This window comes from Oncorhynchus nerka, linkage group LG6 (genome assembly GCF_034236695.1).
Source record: "Oncorhynchus nerka isolate Pitt River linkage group LG6, Oner_Uvic_2.0, whole genome shotgun sequence".
NCBI classification, from domain to species: Eukaryota; Metazoa; Chordata; class Actinopteri; order Salmoniformes; family Salmonidae; genus Oncorhynchus; species Oncorhynchus nerka.
This window is the reverse complement of record NC_088401.1, coordinates 78,257,694-78,279,148: the sequence shown is the minus strand read 5'-3', so window position 1 is coordinate 78,279,148 and position 21,455 is coordinate 78,257,694. Positions and strand designations below refer to the sequence as shown.

Sequence of the window (21,455 nt, the reverse complement as noted above, 5' to 3'; positions counted from 1 at the left end):
GATGTGGTTATAGGTGGTGGCCAGACATAACGACATAGCAGGAGTCTCCGGTGACACGGTTGCGTTTGGATTTGACGTAGTTGCTTCTACTCTCACATTACGGGACATTTTTTTTTGTAGCTCCTCGAGTTTTAGGTTCTACTGTGCACAACTGAGAGCTAGAGATCACGTATTTGTTTATAGAACCGTGCGCGTCTGTGACGGAATCAAAACAACAATGCAGAGTGGCACAAATAAATCACATACAGCCAATGAATTAAGTGACGCGGTGCCTGTGTTTTTAGGTTTGAGTTCGCAGTTTAACGAGATAGTGGATAATGGACGGGGCGACATTCCCTTCTCTGCAGACAGCGGCCCAAATTACGGAAACCGTTTCTCCATCTCGGAGGATTTTGGAGCTGGCGCCAGTTTGACCTCATTAACCACCCAGATGTCGAGGAAAACGATAATTATATCAAATGGGCCATCATTCGAAGTAAATCAAGACATTTGTGGACAAAATGACTTGGGTTTTTTACAAACTCTGGAGCGCGAAAGGGACTGCGAATGGAACGTGACAAGGCCTACGCACGATTTGGAGATGGCCCAAGGTCTCCGTAAAAACTCGGACATGTTCGTGAATCTGGATAACGGTAACGCAGTGCCCTCTCAGTTTGACGAACTGTTACCTTTAAGTTCTCCATTACGTAAAGACCCCCCAGCCCTGGTGTTTGGTAGGGACTTTCCGGACACATCGACACAAACCAGCAGCCGTAACATCAAAATCGAACCAGGGCATGAGGGACCCTGTCCCGTGGCGGATGGATCTTGGTTCTGTAAATATTGTGACAACGGAAATTGCATGTCTCGTGGAGCACGTAAACCCTTTCCCTGTACCTCGTTCCCTGGGGTTAACTATACGGACTATGACTCTGGGATGCCACAGGAGTTTCATGTCCAGGCGCAAAGTTACCAAAGTGTGATGATGGGTGAAAGGGGTCTCCAAGTGTATCATTCCGCTATCAAGAAGGATAGTTCTGGATGGATGGGTGCTGACCCCAGTTTGAGGTAGATATACTCTTTATAAGACATTTTATTTAAATTGTTTGTTTGTTTCCCATAATACCAAGCGGGCCAGAGGAACATCAATGTAGCTTCTCTAACTATGTTTGTGTCATCATAACAAAACAACAGTTTTTATAATCTGTCAAATTCAATAATAGTTGTAATGCCATCTGTTATATTGTTATGACAGTATTATGTAGAGTTAAGTGTTGTGATGCTTCTGGATGGCTCCATATTCACTATGTGTCCTGCCATGTGTCCTGCTATGTGTCCTGCCACCTGGTAAAATAAGGGTAAAAAAAAAAAAACATTCTGACCAGACCACAAGCACACTTGTCCACATGCCCTATCACGCACATGTTGATTTTGTCCACCACACACCAGGCACGATCAGGACACACAAGTTGAAATATCAAAACAAACTCTGAACCAACTATATTCATTTGGAAAATAATTAAACATTTATGGCAATTGCTTGCTAGCTTGCTGTTGCTAGCTAATTTGTCCTGGGATATAAACATTGGGTTGTTATTTTATCTGGAATGCACAAGGTCCTCCACTCCGACAACTAATCCAACAATAAAAGGGTAAACCCAGTTAGTTTCTAGTAATCTATCCTACTTCAGACTTCTTCTTCTTCTTTGGACTTTATATGGCAGTTGGCAACCAACTTTACATTTACATTTACATTTAAGTCATTTAGCAGACGCTCTTATCCAGAGCGACTTACAAATTGGTGCTTTCACCTTATGACATCCAGTGGAACAGCCACTTTACAATAGTGCATCTAGGTCTTTTAAGGGGGGGGAGGGGAGAAGGATTACTTTATCCTATCCTAGGTATTCCTTAAAGAGGTGGGGTTTCAGGTGTCTCCGGAAGGTGGTGATTGACTCCGCTGTCCTGGCGTCGTGAGGGAGTTTGTTCCACCATTGGGGGGCCAGAGCAGCGAACAGTTTTGACTGGGCTGAGCGGGAACTGTACTTCCTCAGTGGTAGGGAGGCGAGCAGGCCAGAGGTGGATGAACGCAGTGCCCTTGTTTAAGGTGCATTACCACCACCAACTGGACTGGAGTGTGGACCTCAGTTCATCTTTCAATCACCCACGTGGGTATATGCTCCTAAAAACCAACGAGGAGATGGCACATGGGTATATGCTCCTAAAAACCAATGAGGAGATGGGAGAGGTGGAACTTAAAGGACGTCAAGCGTCACAAATAGAACCAAGTTCTATTTTAGCGCCTGGCTATGGAGACGCTCGTTGACGAGCACGAGCAGTGTGGGTGCAATGATTGAATAACGTGTGCGTAAATACATTTTGCAACGCTCGTGCACGCGATGGGATTTGGTGTGGTAAGCATGTTAGTGAATATCCATTTTAACATGTGACCTAATTCCCTTCACCAGCTGCCTCAGAGACTCACTACAATATCCCCTTGCTGGAGAGGACAGACTGCAGCTGTCTTTTCCAGCATGGCCGTCTAGTGACTACTACCCACCAGTGGGTCTGCCCCTGACACAACTGTTTACTTCCTAACCAGTGTTTATTTAAGGGGTATTAGAGTAATAGGCTTCCAGTCAACTATCCGCTGGCCTTCAACTAACCAGGTGTAATGTATTTAGTCTCAATCCGCCGGCCCAGTAGGACATTTGGCAACACTCACCACTTAAAAATGCACTATGCAGAAATCACTAAGCCATTTCCTGGTTACTGAAATTCTAATAGTTTGCCCACTTTCAGTTAATGTGACCAAAACAAGCCAGTATAATGTAGAAAATCATTGTTCCATTCAAAGATCTGTGAAATATATTTTCCATAAGCAAACAGATTGTATTTTCTACTATTTGAAGCTGGTGTACAATCCGAAAGTAAATGACGCAAAAAAACAAACTTAAGCATGGGAAGTATAGAAACTTCGCATATAGAACAGATATACTGCTTCTTAGACATGCTTTCAATGAGAATGACAGATCTATTACTCACATTTCTATGTGAATTTGGTCAGGCTGCCCCAAAAGTGACATATTGCAGCTTTAATAATCAGGGGCACAGCTTTGGGACATAATATACAGTACCAGTCAAAAGTTTGGAATCAAATTGTATTACACATTTTTAGCAGATGTTATTGTGAGTGTAGCGAAATGCTTGTGCTTCTAGTTCTGACTGTGCAGCAATATCTAACAAGTAATATAACAATTCCACACAACAAATCAAAACTATGAAATAACACATATGGAATCATGTAGTAACCAAAAAAGTGTTAAACAAAACAAAATATATTTGAGATTCTTCAAAGTAGCCACCCTTTGCCTTGATGACAGCTTTGCACACTCTTGGCAGTCTCCTAACCAGCTTCATGAGGTAGTCACCTGAAATGCATTTCAATTAACAGGTGTGCCTTGTTAAAGTTAATTTGTGGAATTTCTTTACTCTTAAATGCATTTGAGGCAATCAGTTGTGTTGTGACAAGGTAGGGGTGGTATTAGGGTTGCACATTTTGGGGAATATTCTGAGGTGGAAACTTTCCGTGGGAATTAACCAGAATATAGGGGAATTAACGGAAATGCAAATGAATATTAATACCATTTAAATGTAGATGTTTTCTGCATTGAATATATTTACCATATCATATGGAGACAGAAACATAAACCTTTAACCTTATCATAAATAGACATAATTGAAAATGATTCAATCTTTCCAATACAAAGAAAAAACAATTTCGTTACGAATTGAACTTTTATTAAATGAGTTGACTCTTCACATGGGATGATTTTCAACAAAAGAATGGGAATATTCAATCCCCAATGATCCATCGCATCTTCCAAAAATGTTTTCAACATGCATCTGTAAAATGATAGTCTAGAAACTAAAGCTTTGGTTGTTTTCCTCTCAGGCTTCTATGTCTTCTCCCTGGATGTCCTCAATGTCCACCTCTTGAACATCAGACTCTGAGGCCTCATCTTCACTGTCACTTTCCAACTTTGTTGAGGATGGCTCGTGGTCAGGCTCAAAAAGCCTCAAATTTGCCTGGATGGCCACCAATTTTTCAACCCTTGTATTGGTCAGCCTGTTGCGTGCTTTGGTGTGTGTGTGTTCCCAAACAAGGACCAGTTGCTCTCTGAGGCAGCTGATGTTGGTGGGATTTGGAGGATGATGGAAGCAACAGGGGAAAGAGCCTCAAATCCACAAAGTCCCTTCCACCAGGTGGCTGATGAGATATGTTGACACGACTGCCATATTGCATCTCCATCCCAAAGCCCTTGCTTGGAAGTGTACTTCGCCAGACTGCCAAGAACCTTGGCCTCATCCAGGCCAAGGTGGCAAGACATGGTATTGATGACACCATAGGCCTTGTGGATCTCTGCACCAGACAGGGTGCTCCTGCTAGCAGTCCAACATGTACGCTGCGGCGTGTATGGGCTTCAGGCAGAAATCTTCACGCTTTTTTATGTATTTCAGAACTGCAGTTTCCTCTGCTTGGAGCAACAGTGAAGTGGGCAGGGCAGTACAGATTTATTCTCTTACATCTGCAAGCAGAGTCTGAACATCAGACAGGATGGCATTGTCTCCCTCAATCCGTGCAATGGCTACTGCTATAGGTTTCAGGCTGCTTACCACTCTCTCCCAATATACATTATCCAGGAGGATCCTCTTGATGCGGCTATCCATATCAGCAGACTTTGACATGGCCATTTCTTGGAGACTCCTTCCCCTCCAGGAGACTCCCAATGGGTGTTATTTGGCAGCTTCAATGTGGTGCTCTTATTCTTCTCACTTTACTTGGTGAGGTAGATTGCTGCTATAACTTGATGACCATTCACATACCTAACCATTTCCTTGGCTCTCTTGCAGAGTGTATCCATTGTTTTCAGTGCCACGATGTCCTTGAGGAGCAGATTCAATGCATGAGCAGCATAGCCAATGGGTGTGATGTGAGGGTTGGACTCCTCCACATTAGAACAAGCAGCCTTCATGTTCGCAGCATTGTCTGTCACCAGTGCAGATACCATCTGTGGTCCAAGGTCATGATAACTGCCTTCAGCTCATCTGCAATGTAGAGACCGGTGTGTCTGTTGTCCCTTGTGTCTGTGCTCTTGTAGAATACTGGTTGAGGGGTGGAGATTATGTAGTTAATTATTCCTTGCCCACAAACATTCGACCACACATCAGAGATGATTGCAAAACAGTCTGCTTTCTCTATGATTTTCTTGGCCTTCACTTAAACTCTGTTTGAACTCTGCATCCAGCAAATTAGTAGATAAAGCATGTCTGGTTGGAGGGGTGTATGCTGGGCAAAGAACATTCAAACATCTCTTTCAACACACATTGCCTGTGAGCATCAGAGGTGAACCAGTTGCATACACAGCTCGAGCAAGATATTCATCAGAATTTCTCCGAATACGTTCCTCGGTTGAGTCAAAAAAACTTCTGATTCCAGGAGGTACATGAGCTGTTGCTATCGATAAGGTATCTGATTCATCATTTTCACCTCGAATAGAAGTAGAGGGACTTTTGTCAAAGGTTGCTTGCTGTGAGCGCTGAGGGAACTTTATGCACTTGGCCAGATGATTCTGGATCTTTGTTGCGTTCTTCACATATGATTTGGCACAGTATTTGCAAATGTACACTGCTTTTCCTTCTACTTTAGCTGCAGTGAAATGTTTCCACATATCAGATAGTGCCTGTGGCAGTTTCTTGTAAAGATTATAAATTGTTAACAAGTTAGAAATTATTTAAACACACTTTGCTGTAGGCTACTATTTGCTAGTTAACAAAAAATCATGTATGTAATATAAAATATATTCACCCCACCCAGTATTGTAATCAAAATATACCGGAAAGCATGTAGTCCTTGGCTCAGACAGTGTAGCAGTGTAGGCTCGAAAAGCATCACATTAGTGTGCAAGATCTTGAGAATCAGCTGTACATGTGATGGAAGAGTGCACTGTGCATGCAGAGGGTTGCAATTCCATTGAATTGGGAGAATTGGGGATAGTTAACCAAAATATGCCGCAAGACCTAGAATTGCCTTGTGTGTATCCCACAAAAAAGGTTCACTGTTATTAAGCTAACATTTTTTGATGAAATTAAGCAAAATTCCCCAAATTCCAGGGCTTAACTTCCCATGAAAAATTTCAGGAAATTTACCGGAACGTTTCCGACCCTTTGCAACCCTAGGTGGTATACAGAAGATAGCCCTATTTGGTAAAAGACCAAGACCATATTATGGCAAGAACAGCTCAAATAAGCAAAGAGAAACGACAATCCATCATTGCCATAAGACATAAAGGTCAGTCAATACGGAACATTTCAAGAACTTTGAAAGTTTCTTCAAGTGCAGTCGCGAAAACCATCAAGCCCTATGATGAAACTGGATCTCATGAGGACTGTCACAGGAAAGGATTACCCAGAGTTACCTCTGCTGCAGAGGATAAGTGTCACAACCTGACCCAAGAGAGCCGTTTTATTTATCTATTTGGTTAGGTCAGGTTGTGATGTGGGGTGGGCATTCTAAGTTTTGTTTTCTATGTTTCTTTATTTCTCAGGGACAGGTGTCTATCGTTGTCTCTGATTGGGAATCATACTTAGATAGCCCTTTTTCCCTCCTTTCAGGGTGGGTAGTTAACTTTGTTAGAGGCATCATAGCCCTGTTAAGCTTCACGGTCGTTTTGTCTTGTTTATTGTTTTTGTTGGCGACATTTATCTAATAAAAGGAATATGTACGCTCACCACGCTGCACCTTGGTCCACTTCTTACGACGCCTTTTGACAATAAGTTTATTACATTAGAGTGTCTAGTTTGAGAAACAGACACCTCACAAGTCCTCAACTGGTAGCTTCATTTACTAGTACCTGCAAAACACCAGTCTGAACGTCAACAGTGAAGAGGCGACTCCGAGATGCGAGAGGCAGAGTTCCTCTGTCCATTGTCTGTGTTCTTTTGCCCATTACATTTTTATTGGCATCTTAAAATTAAATTTTTATTGACCAGTCTGAGATATGGCTTTTTCTTTGCAACTCTGCCTAGAAGACCAGCAACTCTAATGTACTTGTCCTCTTGCTCAGTTGTGCACCGGGGCCTCCCACTCCTCTTTCTATTGTGGTTAGAGTCAGTTTGCGCTGTTCTGTGAAGGGAGTAGTACACAGCGATGTATGCGATTTGCAGTTTCTTGGCAATTTCTTGCATGGAATAGCCTTAATTTCTCAGAACAAGAATAGACTGACAAGTTTCAGAAGGAAAGTCTTTGTTTCTGGCAATTTTGAGCCTGTAATCGAACCAACAAATGCTGATGCTCCAGAACTAGTTTAAAGATGGACAGTTTTATTGCTTCTTTAATCAGGACAACAGTTTTCAGCTGTGCTAACATAATTGCAAAAGGGTTTTCTAATGATCAATTAGCCTTTTAAAATGCTAAACTTGGATTAGCTAACACACCGTGCCATTGGAACACAAGAGTGATGGTTGCTGATAATGGGCCTCTGTACGCCTATGTAGATATTCCATTAAAAATCAGCCATTTCCAGCTACAATAGTCATTTACAACATTAACAATGTCTACACTGTATTTCTGATCAATTTTAGGTTATCAATGGACAAAAAAAAGTGATTTTCTTTCAAAGACATTTCTAAGTGACCCCAAACTTTTGAATGGTACTGTATTTGTATTTTCTTCAGTCAGATAAGCACTCCAAACAGCCTACCCGACCGCTCGGTGGCGTCCGACTGGTCCTAAAGCACACTGTTGCCCCGTTTAGTATCACATTTCCATTATAAAACACGAAAATGCTATTTCTGAATGGGGGGGGGCATTCCCCTGTCCCCAGTGTAAGTTGCGCCCCTGTTAATAATAATATCACACTTAATGCCAAGGCTGTGGGGTAATGGGTCAGTCAAATGTCTAGTAGTGGATATTAATCAAGTTGAATTAATTCACATTCAAGGACCATTTAATTTATACAGTGCATTCGGAAATTATTCAGACCACATCACCTTTTCCACATTTTGTTACGTTACAGCCTTATTCTAAAATTGATTGAACAGCATTTTTCCTCATCAATGTACACACCATACCCCATAATGAAAAAGCAATGACTGTTTTTTTTAATCAATTTTAGCAAATTTATTACAAAAATATTACAAAAAATACCTTATTACACCTTATGACATAAGTATTCAGACCCTTTGCTATGAGACTCAAATTTGAGCTCAGGTTCAATTGATTGGACATGATAGGAAAGGCACACACCTGTCTAAATAAGCTCCCACAGTTGACATAGCATGTCAGAGCAAAAACCAAGCCATGAGGCCGATGGAATTGTCCGTAGAGGTCCGAGACATGATTGTGTCCAGGCACAGATCTGAGCAAGGGTACCAAAAAATGTCTGCAGCATTAAAGGTCCCCAAGAACACAGTGGCCTCCATCATTCTTAAATGGAAGTAATTTGGAACCACCAAGACTCTTCCTAGAGCTGGCCACCCGGCCAAACTGAGCAATTAGGGAGGAAGGGACTTGGTCAGGTAGGTGACCCAGAACCCGATGGTCACTCTGACAGAGCTCCAGATTTCTTCTGTGGAGATTCCTTCCAGAAAGACAACCATCTCTGCAGCACTCCACCAATCAGGCGTTTATGGGAGAGTGGCCGACGGAAGCCACTCCTCAGTAAAAGGCACATGACAGCCCGCTGGTTCTCTGATCTGATGAAAGCCAATATTGAACTCTTTGGCCTGAATGCCAAGCGTCACGTCTGGAGGAAACCAGGCACCACTCATCACCTGGCCAATAACATCCCAACGGTGAAGCAAGGTTGTGGCAGCATCATTCTATGGGGATGTTTTTAAGTGGCAGGGACTGGGAGACTAGTCAGGATTGAGGGAAAGATGGACTTAGCAAAGTACAGAGAGATCTTTGATGAAAACCTTCTCCAGAGCACTCAGGACCTCAGACTGGGACTGAAGGTTCACCTTCCAACAGAACAATGACTCTAAGCACACAGCCAAGAAAACGCAGGAGTGGCTTCGGGACAGGTCTTTGAATGTCCCAAATACAAGTGTGCCAAGCTTGTAGCGTCATACCCAAGAAGACTCAAGGCTTCAATCGCTGCCAAAGGTGCTTCAACAAAGTACTGAGTAAAGGGTCTGAATACTTATGTAAATGTGATATTTCAGTTTTTCAATTTTTTATACATTTGTAAAAATGTTTAAAAACCTGTTTTTGCGTTCTTATTATGGGGTATTGTGTGTAGGTTGATGAGAGAAAAAAAAACAAATCAAATCAATTTTAGAATAAGGCTGTAATGTAATAAAATGTGGGGGAAATGAAGGGGTCTGAAAACTTTCAAAATACACTGTAGATATGCTACCTAATGTCAAACCAACTTTGTCACGGTCGTACACCAGCTGGCTGAAGCAAAATTGCAAAATTATTTGGCTAACTTTTCCACCTGTGAACACACAAAACACCCACATCAAACCACACCCCGAAACCAACTTGTTTGAATCCACTAGCATTTTTTTATTAACCAAATCTAAAACACGGCCAAACCAGAAAGTCCAGTCGCCCTTTAAAAGGATAGCTGGCTAACTTAAAATGTAACATTTGTCAGACTTGTCATACCTCAAATGTAGTGTAAAGTCGACCTGAGACCATATTCCACACCATATCTGGTAAACAGATTCTGCTGCTAAATGAATGAAAAAGAATCATGACTCAATCCCAATCATCAATAGGCAGGTATGTGCAGATAGGCAGGTATAGGCAGCTAGTCAGGTAGGTGCTTTTCAGAAGTGAGGGTGTATCTGTAAGATCTAAACGAGCGTTAGGTGTGTTGTGTGTGTGGTTATGAGGTGTATATATAAGATCTGAAGGAGTGTTAGGTGTGTGTTGTGTGTTTACAGATGTGCGTGTGTGTTTCAGATGTGAGGATATGTTGCCAGTGAGGGTGTATTTCTCAGACCGGAGGGTGTGTAAGGTATGTGGAGACGAGGCATCAGGCTGTCACTATGGAGCTGTTACCTGTGGGAGCTGCAAGGTGTTCTTCAAGAGGGCCGCAGAGAGTGAGCCACACACACACTCATGCACGCACATACACACACACATATCAAACACGACACACATGCACACCAAACACGGCACGCACACATGCCATACACATACATTCGCACACATACTGTAAGTTTGTCTTACTATCCTCTTGGGGAACAAACAATTGATTCCCATTCAAAATCCTATTTTCCCTAACCCCTAACCCTAACTCATAAACCTAACCCCTAAGCCTAAAATTGCCTTTTCCCCTGTGGGGACTGGAGAAATGTCCCCACTTCTTGTTTTACTATCCTTGTGAGCGCGTCTGGTCCCCACAAGGATAGACAAAAACAAAAACACCCTTGCACGCGCACACACACAGGAAATGGGATACCCAATTCCCCTGAAGCAGCCTGGTTTGTTATTGTGTCCCCAGGTAAGCAGAATCACCTGTGCGCCAGCCGTAACGACTGCACCATCGACAAGCTGAGGAGGAAGAACTGTCCTTCCTGTCGTCTCAGCAGATGCTTCCGGTCTGGAATGAGCCTCAAAGGTAACAACTTTTACCATAACATACATGGCTGTTAAATGGAGAGAGGGAGTGAAAGACATAACGAAGAAGAAGGGGGGGGAAGAGGGGAGCAGAGATAAAGATGGGAGGGCAGGAAGCCTAGACACGCCTGTATTTTGGTTACAGGGTCTATGAAAAAGTAGGAATCATGACTAGGTCTTTAGGATTTAATTGACCATGTTGTTTACCCCCTACCTACCCTCTTTCAGCTATACCAACAGCTGTATACAGAAGCAGGCATGGTAAAATAGTGGGATTTTCTCTGTCTGTCTCTCTCTTTCTTTGACAGTTTTAACATAGCAAAGGTATTTTGAAAATTCTGTCAAATTGGTTGTTGATCATAGATAGACAGCTATTTTCAGGTCTTGACATAGATTTTCAAGCAGATTGAAGTCTGTCAAACTGCAACTCTGCCACTCAGGAACATTCACTGTCTCCTTGGTAAGCAACTCCAGTGTAGATTTCAAAATCAAATCAAATTTATTCGTCAAATGCGCCGAATACAACAATACAACCTTACTCTGAAATGCTTACTTACAAGCCCTTAACCAACAATGCAGGTTTAAAAATATTTACTAAATAAACTAAAGTAAAGTTAAAAAAAAGAAGAAAAAAAAAGAAATGAAGTAACACAATAACATAACAATAAATAATAAGATAAGATTTGTATAAAAAATACTTATAATTCACAGCAGACAAAAAAACTGTAAAAACTATTCTCGTTGTGTAGAAACCAGGGTCTGGCCCCGAGCCATCTCTCCCTGGTACCTTATAGAAGAGAAACATTAACTCCTACTCTGGAATGCGGTATCACCCAAAGACATCGTAAATCTCCTGTCAGTGTTAAATCTCCTAGAGGCCCACGTTCAGTTCACACAGACACGATAGAGTTATAAGAACCCTCTATTCTGTTGCATAAAACTACCAGTTGATGCAATTACAGTATTATTACATAATCTTACAATTTTGCTCTCACACTGTTAAGGAGCTTTTTGGACCTAGACTTGGCACTCCGGTATCGCTCGCAGTGCGGTAGCAGAGAGAACAGTCTATGACTTGGGTGACTGGAGTTTTTTACAATTTTTTGGGGCTTTCCTCGGAAATTGCCTAATATATTGGTCCTGGATGGCAGGAAGCTTGGCCCCAGTGATGTACTGTGCCTTACGCACTACCCTCTGTGGGTCTTTATGGTCAGATGCCGAGCAGTTACCATACCAGGTGGTGATGCAACTGGTCAGGATGCTCTCGATGGCGCAGCTAGTAGAACTTTTTGAGGATCTGGGGACCCATGCCAAATCCTTTTGGTCTCCTGAGGGGGAAAAGGTGTTGTCGTGCCCTCTTCACGACTGCCTTGGTGTGTTTGGACCATGATAGTTTGTTGGTGATGTGGACACCAAGGACCTTGAAACTCTCGACCCGCTCCACTACAGCCCCGTCGATGTTAATGAGGGGCCTGCTCGGCCCGCTCCACTACAGCCCCGTCGATGTTAATGAGGGGCCTGCTCGACCCGCTCCACTACAGCCCCGTCGATGTTAATGAGGGGCCTGCTCGGCCCGCTCCACTACAGCCCCGTCGATGTTAATGAGGGCCTGCTCGGCCCGCTCCACTACAGCCCCGTCGATGTTAATGAGGGGCCTGCTCGGCCCGCTCCACTACAGCCCCGTCGATGTTAATGAGGGGCCTGCTCGGCCCGCTCCACTACAGCCCCGTCGATGTTAATGAGGGGCCTGCTCGGCCCGCTCCACTACAGCCCCGTCGATGTTAATGAGGGGCCTGCTCGACCCCGCTCCACTACAGCCCCGTCGATGTTAATGAGGGGCCTGCTCGACCCCGCTCCACTACAGCCCCGTCGATGTTAATGAGGGGCCTGCTCGGCCCGCTCCACTACAGCCCCGTCGATGTTAATGAGGGGCCTGCTCGACCCGCTCCACTACAGCCCCGTCGATGTTAATGAGGGCCTGCTCGACCCGCTCCACTACAGCCCCGTCGATGTTAATGAGGGGCCTGCTCGGCCCGCTCCACTACAGCCCCGTCGATGTTAATGAGGGCCTGCTCGGCCCGCTCCACTACAGCCCCGTCGATGTTAATGAGGGGCCTGCTCGGCCCGCTCCACTACAGCCCCGTCGATGTTAATGAGGGGCCTGCTCGGCCCGCTCCACTACAGCCCCGTCGATGTTAATGAGGGGCCTGCTCGGCCCGCTCTACTACAGCCCCGTCGATGTTAATGAGGGGCCTGCTCGGCCCGCTCCACTACAGCCCCATCGATGTTAATGAGGGGCCTGCTCGGCCCGCTCCACTACAGCCCCGTCGATGTTAATGAGGGGCCTGCTCCACTACAGCCCCGTCGATGTTAATGAGGGGCCCGCTCCACTACAGCCCCGTCGATGTTAATGAGGGGCCTGCTCGGCCCGCTCCACTACAGCCCCGTCGATGTTAATGAGGGGCCTGCTCGGCCCGCTCCACTACAGCCCCGTCGATGTTAATGAGGGGCCTGCTCGGCCCGCTCCACTACAGCCCCGTCGATGTTAATGAGGGGCCTGCTCGGCCCGCTCCACTACAGCCCCGTCGATGTTAATGAGGGGCCTGCTCGACCCGCTCCACTACAGCCCCGTCGATGTTAATGAGGGGCCTGCTCGACCCGCTCCACTACAGCCCCGTCGATGTTAATGAGGGGCCTGCTCGGCCCGCTCCACTACAGCCCCGTCGATGTTAATGAGGGGCCTGCTCGACCCGCTCCACTACAGCCCCGTCGATGTTAATGAGGGGCCTGCTCGACCCGCTCCACTACAGCCCCGTCGATGTTAATGAGGGGCCTGCTCGGCCCGCTCCACTACAGCCCCGTCGATGTTAATGAGGGGCCTGCTCGGCCCGCTCCACTACAGCCCCGTCGATGAGAATGGGGGCGTGATCGGCCCGCTCCACTACAGCCCCGTCGATGTTAATGAGGGGCCTGCTCGGCCCGCTCCACTACAGCCCCGTCGATGTTAATGAGGGGCCTGCTCGGCCCGCTCCACTACAGCCCCGTCGATGTTAATGAGGGGCCTGCTCGGCCCGCTCCACTACAGCCCCGTCGATGTTAATGAGGGGCCTGCTCGGCCCGCTCCACTACAGCCCCGTCGATGTTAATGAGGGGCCTGCTCCACTACAGCCCCGTCGATGTTAATGAGGGGCCCGCTCCACTACAGCCCCGTCGATGTTAATGAGGGGCCCGCTCCACTACAGCCCCGTCGATGTTAATGAGGGGCCTGCTCGGCCCGCTCCACTACAGCCCCGTCGATGTTAATGAGGGGCCTGCTCGGCCTGCTCCACTACAGCCCCGTCGATGTTAATGAGGGGCCTGCTCGGCCTGCTCCACTACAGCCCCGTCGATGTTAATGAGGGGCCTGCTCGGCCTGCTCCACTACAGCCCCGTCGATGTTAATGAGGGGCCTCCTCGGCCCGCTCCACTACAGCCCCGTCGATGTTAATGAGGGGCCTGCTCGGCCTGCTCCACTACAGCCCCGTCGATGTTAATGAGGGGCCTGCTCGGCCCGCTCCACTTCAGCCCCGTCGATGTTAATGAGGGGCCTGCTCGGCCCGCTCCACTACAGCCCCGTCGATGTTAATGAGGGGCCTGCTCGGCCCGCTCCACTACAGCCCCGTCGATGTTAATGAGGGGCCTGCTCGGCCCGCTCCACTACAGCCCCGTCGATGTTAATGAGGGGCCTGCTCCACTACAGCCCCGTCGATGTTAATGAGGGGCCCGCTCCACTACAGCCCCGTCGATGTTAATGAGGGGCCCGCTCCACTACAGCCCCGTCGATGTTAATGAGGGGCCTGCTCCACTACAGCCCCGTCGATGTTAATGAGGGGCCTGCTCCACTACAGCCCCGTCGATGTTAATGAGGGGCCTGCTCCACTACAGCCCCGTCGATGTTAATGAGGGGCCTGCTCCACTACAGCCCCGTCGATGTTAATGAGGGGCCTGCTCCACTACAGCCCCGTCGATGTTAATGAGGGGCCTGCTCCACTACAGCCCCGTCGATGTTAATGAGGGGCCTGCTCCACTACAGCCCCGTCGATGTTAATGAGGGGCCTGCTCCACTACAGCCCCGTCGATGTTAATGAGGGGCCTGCTCCACTACAGCCCCGTCGATGTTAATGAGGGGCCTGCTCGGCCCGCTCCACTACAGCCCCGTCGATGTTAATGAGGGGCCTGCTCGGCCCGCTCCACTACAGCCCCGTTGATGTTAATGAGGGGCCTGCTCCACTACAGCCCCGTCGATGTTAATGAGGGGCCTGCTCCACTACAGCCCCGTCGATGTTAATGAGGGGCCTGCTCCACTACAGCCCCGTCGATGTTAATGAGGGGCCTGCTCCACTACAGCCCCGTCGATGTTAATGAGGGGCCCGCTCCACTACAGCCCCGTCGATGTTAATGAGGGGCCCGCTCCACTACAGCCCCGTCGATGTTAATGAGGGGCCCGCTCCACTACAGCCCCGTCGATGTTAATGAGGGGCCCGCTCCACTACAGCCCCGTCGATGTTAATGAGGGGCCCGCTCCACTACAGCCCCGTCGATGTTAATGAGGGGCCTGCTCCACTACAGCCCCGTCGATGTTAATGAGGGGCCTGCTCCACTACAGCCCCGTCGATGTTAATGAGGGGCCTGCTCCACTACAGCCCCGTCGATGTTAATGAGGGGCCTGCTCCACTACAGCCCCGTCGATGTTAATGAGGGGCCTGCTCCACTACAGCCCCGTCGATGTTAATGAGGGGGGCCTGCTCCACTACAGCCCCGTCGATGTTAATGAGGGGCCTGCTCCACTACAGCCCCGTCGATGTTAATGAGGGGCCTGCTCCACTACAGCCCCGTCGATGTTAATGAGGGCCTGCTCCACTACAGCCCCGTCGATGTTAATGAGGGGGCCTGCTCCACTACAGCCCCGTCGATGTTAATGAGGGGCCCGCTCCACTACAGCCCCGTCGATGTTAATGAGGGGCCTGCTCCACTACAGCCCCGTCGATGTTAATGAGGGGCCTGCTCCACTACAGCCCCGTCGATGTTAATGAGGGCCTGCTCCACTACAGCCCCGTCGATGTTAATGAGGGGCCTGCTCCACTACAGCCCCGTCGATGTTAATGAGGGGCCCGCTCCACTACAGCCCCGTCGATGTTAATGAGGGGCCTGCTCGGCCCGCTCCACTACAGCCCCGTCGATGTTAATGAGGGGCCCGCTCCACTACAGCCCCGTCGATGTTAATGAGGGGCCTGCTCCACTACAGCCCCGTCGATGTTAATGAGGGGCCTGCTCCACTACAGCCCCGTCGATGTTAATGAGGGGCCTGCTCCACTACAGCCCCGTCGATGTTAATGAGGGGCCTGCTCCACTACAGCCCCGTCGATGTTAATGAGGGGCCCGCTCCACTACAGCCCCGTCGATGTTAATGAGGGGCCCGCTCCACTACAGCCCCGTCGATGTTAATGAGGGGCCTGCTCCACTACAGCCCCGTCGATGTTAATGAGGGGCCTGCTCGACCCGCATTTTCCTGTAGGCCATGATCATCTCCTTTGTCTTTCTCACATTGAGGGAGAGGTTCTAGTCCTGGCACCCCACTGTCAGGTCTCTGACCTCCTCCCTATAGGCTGTCTCATCGTCGTCAGTGGTCAGCCTACCACTGTTGTGTCGTCAGCAAACTTAATGATTGTGTTGGAGTCGTGCTTGGCCACGCAGTTGTGGGTGAACAGGGAGTGCAGGAGAGGACTAAGCACACACCCCTTATGGGCCCCTGTGTTGAGGATCAGTGTGGCAGATGTGTTGTTGCCTACTAGAGGTTGACCGATAATGATTTTTAAACCTCGATACCGATACCGATTATTGGAGGACCAAAAAAAGCTGATACCGGTTAATCGGGCGATTTATATATATATAATGACAATTACACTGAATGAACAATGAACACTTATTTTAACTTAATATTATACATAATAAAATCAATTTAGTCTCAAATAAATAATGAAACATGCTCAATTTGGTTTAAATAATGCAAAAACACAGTGTTGTGGAAGTGCAGTATGTGCCATGTAAAAAAGCTAACGTTTCAGTTCCTTGCTCAGAACATGAGAACATATGAAAGCTGGTGGTTCCTTTTAACATGAGTCTTCAATATTCCCAGGTAAGAAGTTTTAGGTTGTCATTATTATAGGAATTATGACATATCAACTATTTCTCTCTATACCATTTGTATTTCATATACCTTTGACTATTGGATGTTCTTATAGGCACTTTAGTATTCCCAGCTTAATCTCGGGAGTTGATAGACTTATAAACAGTGCTGTGCATCAAGCATCGCTAAGAGCTGCACCCAAACGCAGTAAAGTGCTGTTTGAATGAATGCTTATGAGCCTGCTGCTGCCTACCACCGCTCAGTCAGACTTCTCTATCAAATATCAAATCATAGACTTAATTATAATATAATAAAGACACAGAAATACGAGCCTTTGGTCATTAATACGGTAAAATTCGGAAACTATCATTTAGAAAACAAAACATTTCTTCTTCCAGTGAAATACGGAACAGTACCGTATTTTATCGAACGGGTGGCAACCCTAAGTCTAAATATTGCTGTTACATTGCACAACCTTCAATGTTATGTCAGAATTATGTAAAATTCTTGCAAATTAATTACGGTCTTTGAAGAAATGGTCTTCACACAGTTCACAACGATCCAGGCGGCCCAAACTGCTGCATATACCCTGACTCTGCTTGCACTGAACGCAAGAGAAGTGACCATTTCTATAGTTAATATTGCCTGCTAACATACATTTCTTTTAACTAAATATGCAGGTTTAAAAATATATACTTCTGTGTATTCATTTCATGGAAGGCATTGATATTTATGGTTAGGTACATTTGTGCAACGATTGTGCTTTTTTCGCAAATGTGCTTTTGTTAAATCATCACCCGTTTGGCGAAGTTGAAGTAGGCTGTGATTCGATGATAAATTAACAGGCACTGCATTGAATATATGCAACGCAGGACAAGCTAGATAAACTAGTAATATCATCAACCATGTGTAGTTAACTAGTGATTATGTGAAGATTGATTGTTTTTTATAAGATAAGTTTAATGCTAGCGAGCAACTTACCTTGGCTCCTTGCAGCCACAAGGTCCTTTTGATGCTGCTCTCTAGTAACAGGTGGTCAGCCTGCCACGCAGTTCCCTTGTAATCGGCCATAAACGGCGTCTGAAAAGGCCGATTACCGATTGGTATGAAAACTTTAAATTGACAGCTGATCATCCCCGCAGTGGCAGACCACGTGTAACAACACCTATACAGGATCGGTACATCCGAACATCACACCTGCGGGACAGGTACAGGATGGAAACACACTATCCCTCCAACAGTGCACAGACTGTCAGCAATAGGCTGAGAGAGGCTGGACTGAGGGCTTGTAGGCCTGTTGTAGGCAGGTCCTCACCAGACATTACCGACAACAACGTTGCCTATGGGCACAACCCACCGTCGCTGGACCAGACAGGAATGGCAAAAAGTGCTCTTCGTTGATGAGTCAAGGTTTTGTCTCACCAGGGGTGTTGGTCGGATTTGCGTTTATCGTAGAAGGAATAAGCGTTACACCTGTACTCTGGAGCGGGATCGATTTGGAGGTGGAGGGTCCGTCATGGTCTGGGGCGGTGTGTCACAGCATCATCAGATTGAGCTTGCTGTCATTCCAGGCAATCTCAATGCTGTGTATTACAGGGAAGACATCCTCCTCCCTCATGTGGTACCCTTCCTGCAGGCTCATCCTGACATGACAATGCCACCAGCCATACTGCTCGTTCTGTGCGTGATTTCCTGCAAGACAGGAATGTCAGTGTTCTGCCACGGCCATCGAAGAGCCTGGATCTCAATCCCATTGAGCACGTCTGGGACCTTTTGGATAGGAGGGTGAGGGCTAGAGCCATTCCCCCCTGAAATGTCCAGGAACTTGCAGGTGCCTTGGTTGAAGAGTGGGGTAACATCTCACAATAAGAACTGGCAAATCTGGTGCAGTCAATGAGGAGATGCACTGCAGTACTTAATGCAGCTGGTGGTCACACCAGATACTGACTGTTACTTTTGATTTTGACCCCCCTTTGTTCAGGGACACATGGTTCCATTTCTGTTAGTCACATGTCTGTTGAACTTGTTCAGTTTATGTCTCAGTTGTTGAATCATGTTATGTTCATACAAGTATTTACACATGTTAAGTTTACTGAAAATAAATGCAGCTGACAGTGAGAGGACGTTTCTTTTTTTTGCTGAGTTTACAATGTTGTTGATACATCCTAAGTTTTTATCTTATCACAGCGGCAGTGTAGCCTAGTGGTTAGAGCCTTGGACTAGTAACCGGAAGGTTGCAAGTTCAAAACCCCTGAGCTGACAAGGTACAAGTCTGTCGTTCTGCCCCTGAACAGGCAGTTAATTACCGTGAGACCGGCAGTTATTTGTTTGACAGTCACTAGCTGACAAAATGTCATGACCGCCACAGCGTCAAGTTGGCTGGATGTCCCTTGGGTGGTAGAACATTCTTGATACCCAACAGGAAACTGTTGAGCAGCATTGCAGTTATTGACACAAACTGGTGCACCTGGCACCTACTACCATACCCCGTTCAAAAGTACATACAATCTGTTTCTTGCCCATTCACCCTCTGAATGACGCACATACTGTACACAATCCATGTCTCAATTGTCTCAAGCCTTAAAAAGAGATAAGGGATCATAGCTTTCACCTGGATTCATCTGGTCAGTGTATGTAATGGAAAGAGCAGGTGTTCTAAATGTTTTGTACACAGTGTAGATCATACATATACAGGAAATTCACAAAGTATTCACAATTTTAAAAGCAATGAGGCTGATGCAACAGATCAGAACGTTTAGCTTTTAAGATTGATCAACTATTAGGCTATTTCTTCACATTATAAGCACAGCAATGCACACATGGCAGCAGGCTGTAAGAGAGAATGTTCAAAATGCAATCAATTAGCAGGAAAACACCATTCTCAAAAGTGACCGTAAATGCGATTATGCATATAATGAATTTATTATAAAGGTGCATTTTTAAGGTGAAAATTATCTTCCCCAAACTTGAAACTGACGCGCCGCCTATGTATGCCAGTTAGGATCTACAGTCATGGCCAAAAGTTTTGAGAATGACACAAATATTAATTTCCACAAAGTTTGCTGCTTCAGTGTCTTTAGATAGTTTTGTAAGATGTTACTGTGGAATACTGAAGTATAATTACAAGCATTTCATAAGTGTCAAAGGCTTTTATTGACAATTACATGAAGTTGATGCAACGAGTCAATATTTGCAGTGTCGACCCTTCTTTTTCAAGACCTCTACAATCTGCCCTGGCATGCTGTCAATTAACTTCTGGGCCACATCCTGACTGATGGCAGCCCATTCTTGCATAATCAATGCTTGGAGTTTGTCAGAATTTGTGGGGTTTTGTTTGTCCACTCACCTCTTGAGGATTGACCACAAGTTCTCAATGGGATTAAGGTCTGTGGAGTTTCCTGGCCATGGACCCAAAATAACGATGTTTTGTTCCCCGAGCCACTTAGTTATCACTTTTGCCTTATAGCAAGGTGCTCCATCATGCTGGAAAAGGCATTGTTCGTCACCAAACTGTTCCTGGATGGTTGGGAGAAGTTGCTCTCTGAGGATGTGTTGGTACCGTTCTTTATTCATGGCTGTGTTCTGAGGCAGAATTGTGAGTGAGCCCACTCCCTTGGCTGAGAAGCAACCCCACACATGAATGGTCTCAGGATGCTTTACTGTTGGCATGACACAGGACTGATGGTAGCGCTCACCTTGTCTTTGCCGGACAAGCTGTTTTCCGGATGCCCCAAACAATCAGTAAGGGGATTCATCAGAGAAAATGACTTTACCCCAGTCCTCAGCAGTCCAATCCCTGTACCTTTTGCAGAATATGAGTCTGTCCCTGATGTTTTTCCTGGAGAGAAGTGGCTTCTTTGCTGCCCTTCTTGACACCAGGACATCCTCCAAAAGTCTTCGCCTCACTGTGTGTGCAGATGCACTCACACCTGCCTGCTGCCATTCCTGAGTAAGCTCTGTACTGGAGGTGCCCTGATCCCACAGCTGAATCAACTTTAGGAGATGGTCCTGGAGCTTGCTGGACTTTCTTGGGCGCCCTGAAGCCTTCTTCACAACAATTGAACCACTCTCCTTGAAGTTCTTGATGATCCGATAAATGGTTGTTTTAGGTGCAATCTTACTGGCATTAATATCCTTGCCTGTGAAGCCTTTTTTTGTGCAAAGCAATGATGACGGCACGTGTTTCCTTGCAGATAACCATGGTTGACAGAGGAAGAACAATGATTCCAAGCACCACCCTCCTTTTGAAGCTTCCAGTCTGTTATTCGAACTCAATCAGCATGACAGAGTGATCTCCAGCCTTGTGCTCGTCAAAACTCACACCTGTGTTAACGAGAGAATCACTGACATGATGTCAGCTGGTCCTTGTGTGGCAGGGCAGAAATGCAGTGGAGATGTTTTTGGGGGATTCAGTTCGTTTTCATGGCAAAGAGGGACTTTGCAATTCGTGGCAATTCATCTGACCACTCTTCATAACATTCTGGAGTATATGCAAATTGCCATCATACAAACTGAGGCATCAGACTTTGTGAAAATTAATAGTTGTGTCATTCTCAAAACTTTTGGCCACTGGTTGTAAAGCGGATTTATGTGCTTAATTTTAAGAAGGTATTTGGCCACATTTAAAAACATATAGGCCTATGGGCTAGGCTGCATGAGCTGAGCGACTAGGAT

At 46.4% G+C, this 21,455-nt stretch overlaps 1 protein-coding gene across 1 annotated transcript in view; it reads left to right on the top strand.

The window, feature by feature from the left end:
- Nucleotides 1–5: 5 nt before the first annotated feature.
- Nucleotides 6–21,455, top strand: part of LOC115130977 (androgen receptor-like) — a 41,691-nt gene continuing 20,241 nt past the window's right edge. Inside the window, exons 1-3 of the mRNA XM_065019885.1 lie at nt 6–1,047; nt 9,956–10,095; nt 10,500–10,616. Of these exons, the coding sequence (XP_064875957.1) occupies nt 218–1,047; nt 9,956–10,095; nt 10,500–10,616 (1,087 nt within the window). The 5' untranslated portion in view covers nt 6–217. The remainder of the gene's footprint in view (nt 1,048–9,955; nt 10,096–10,499; nt 10,617–21,455) is intronic.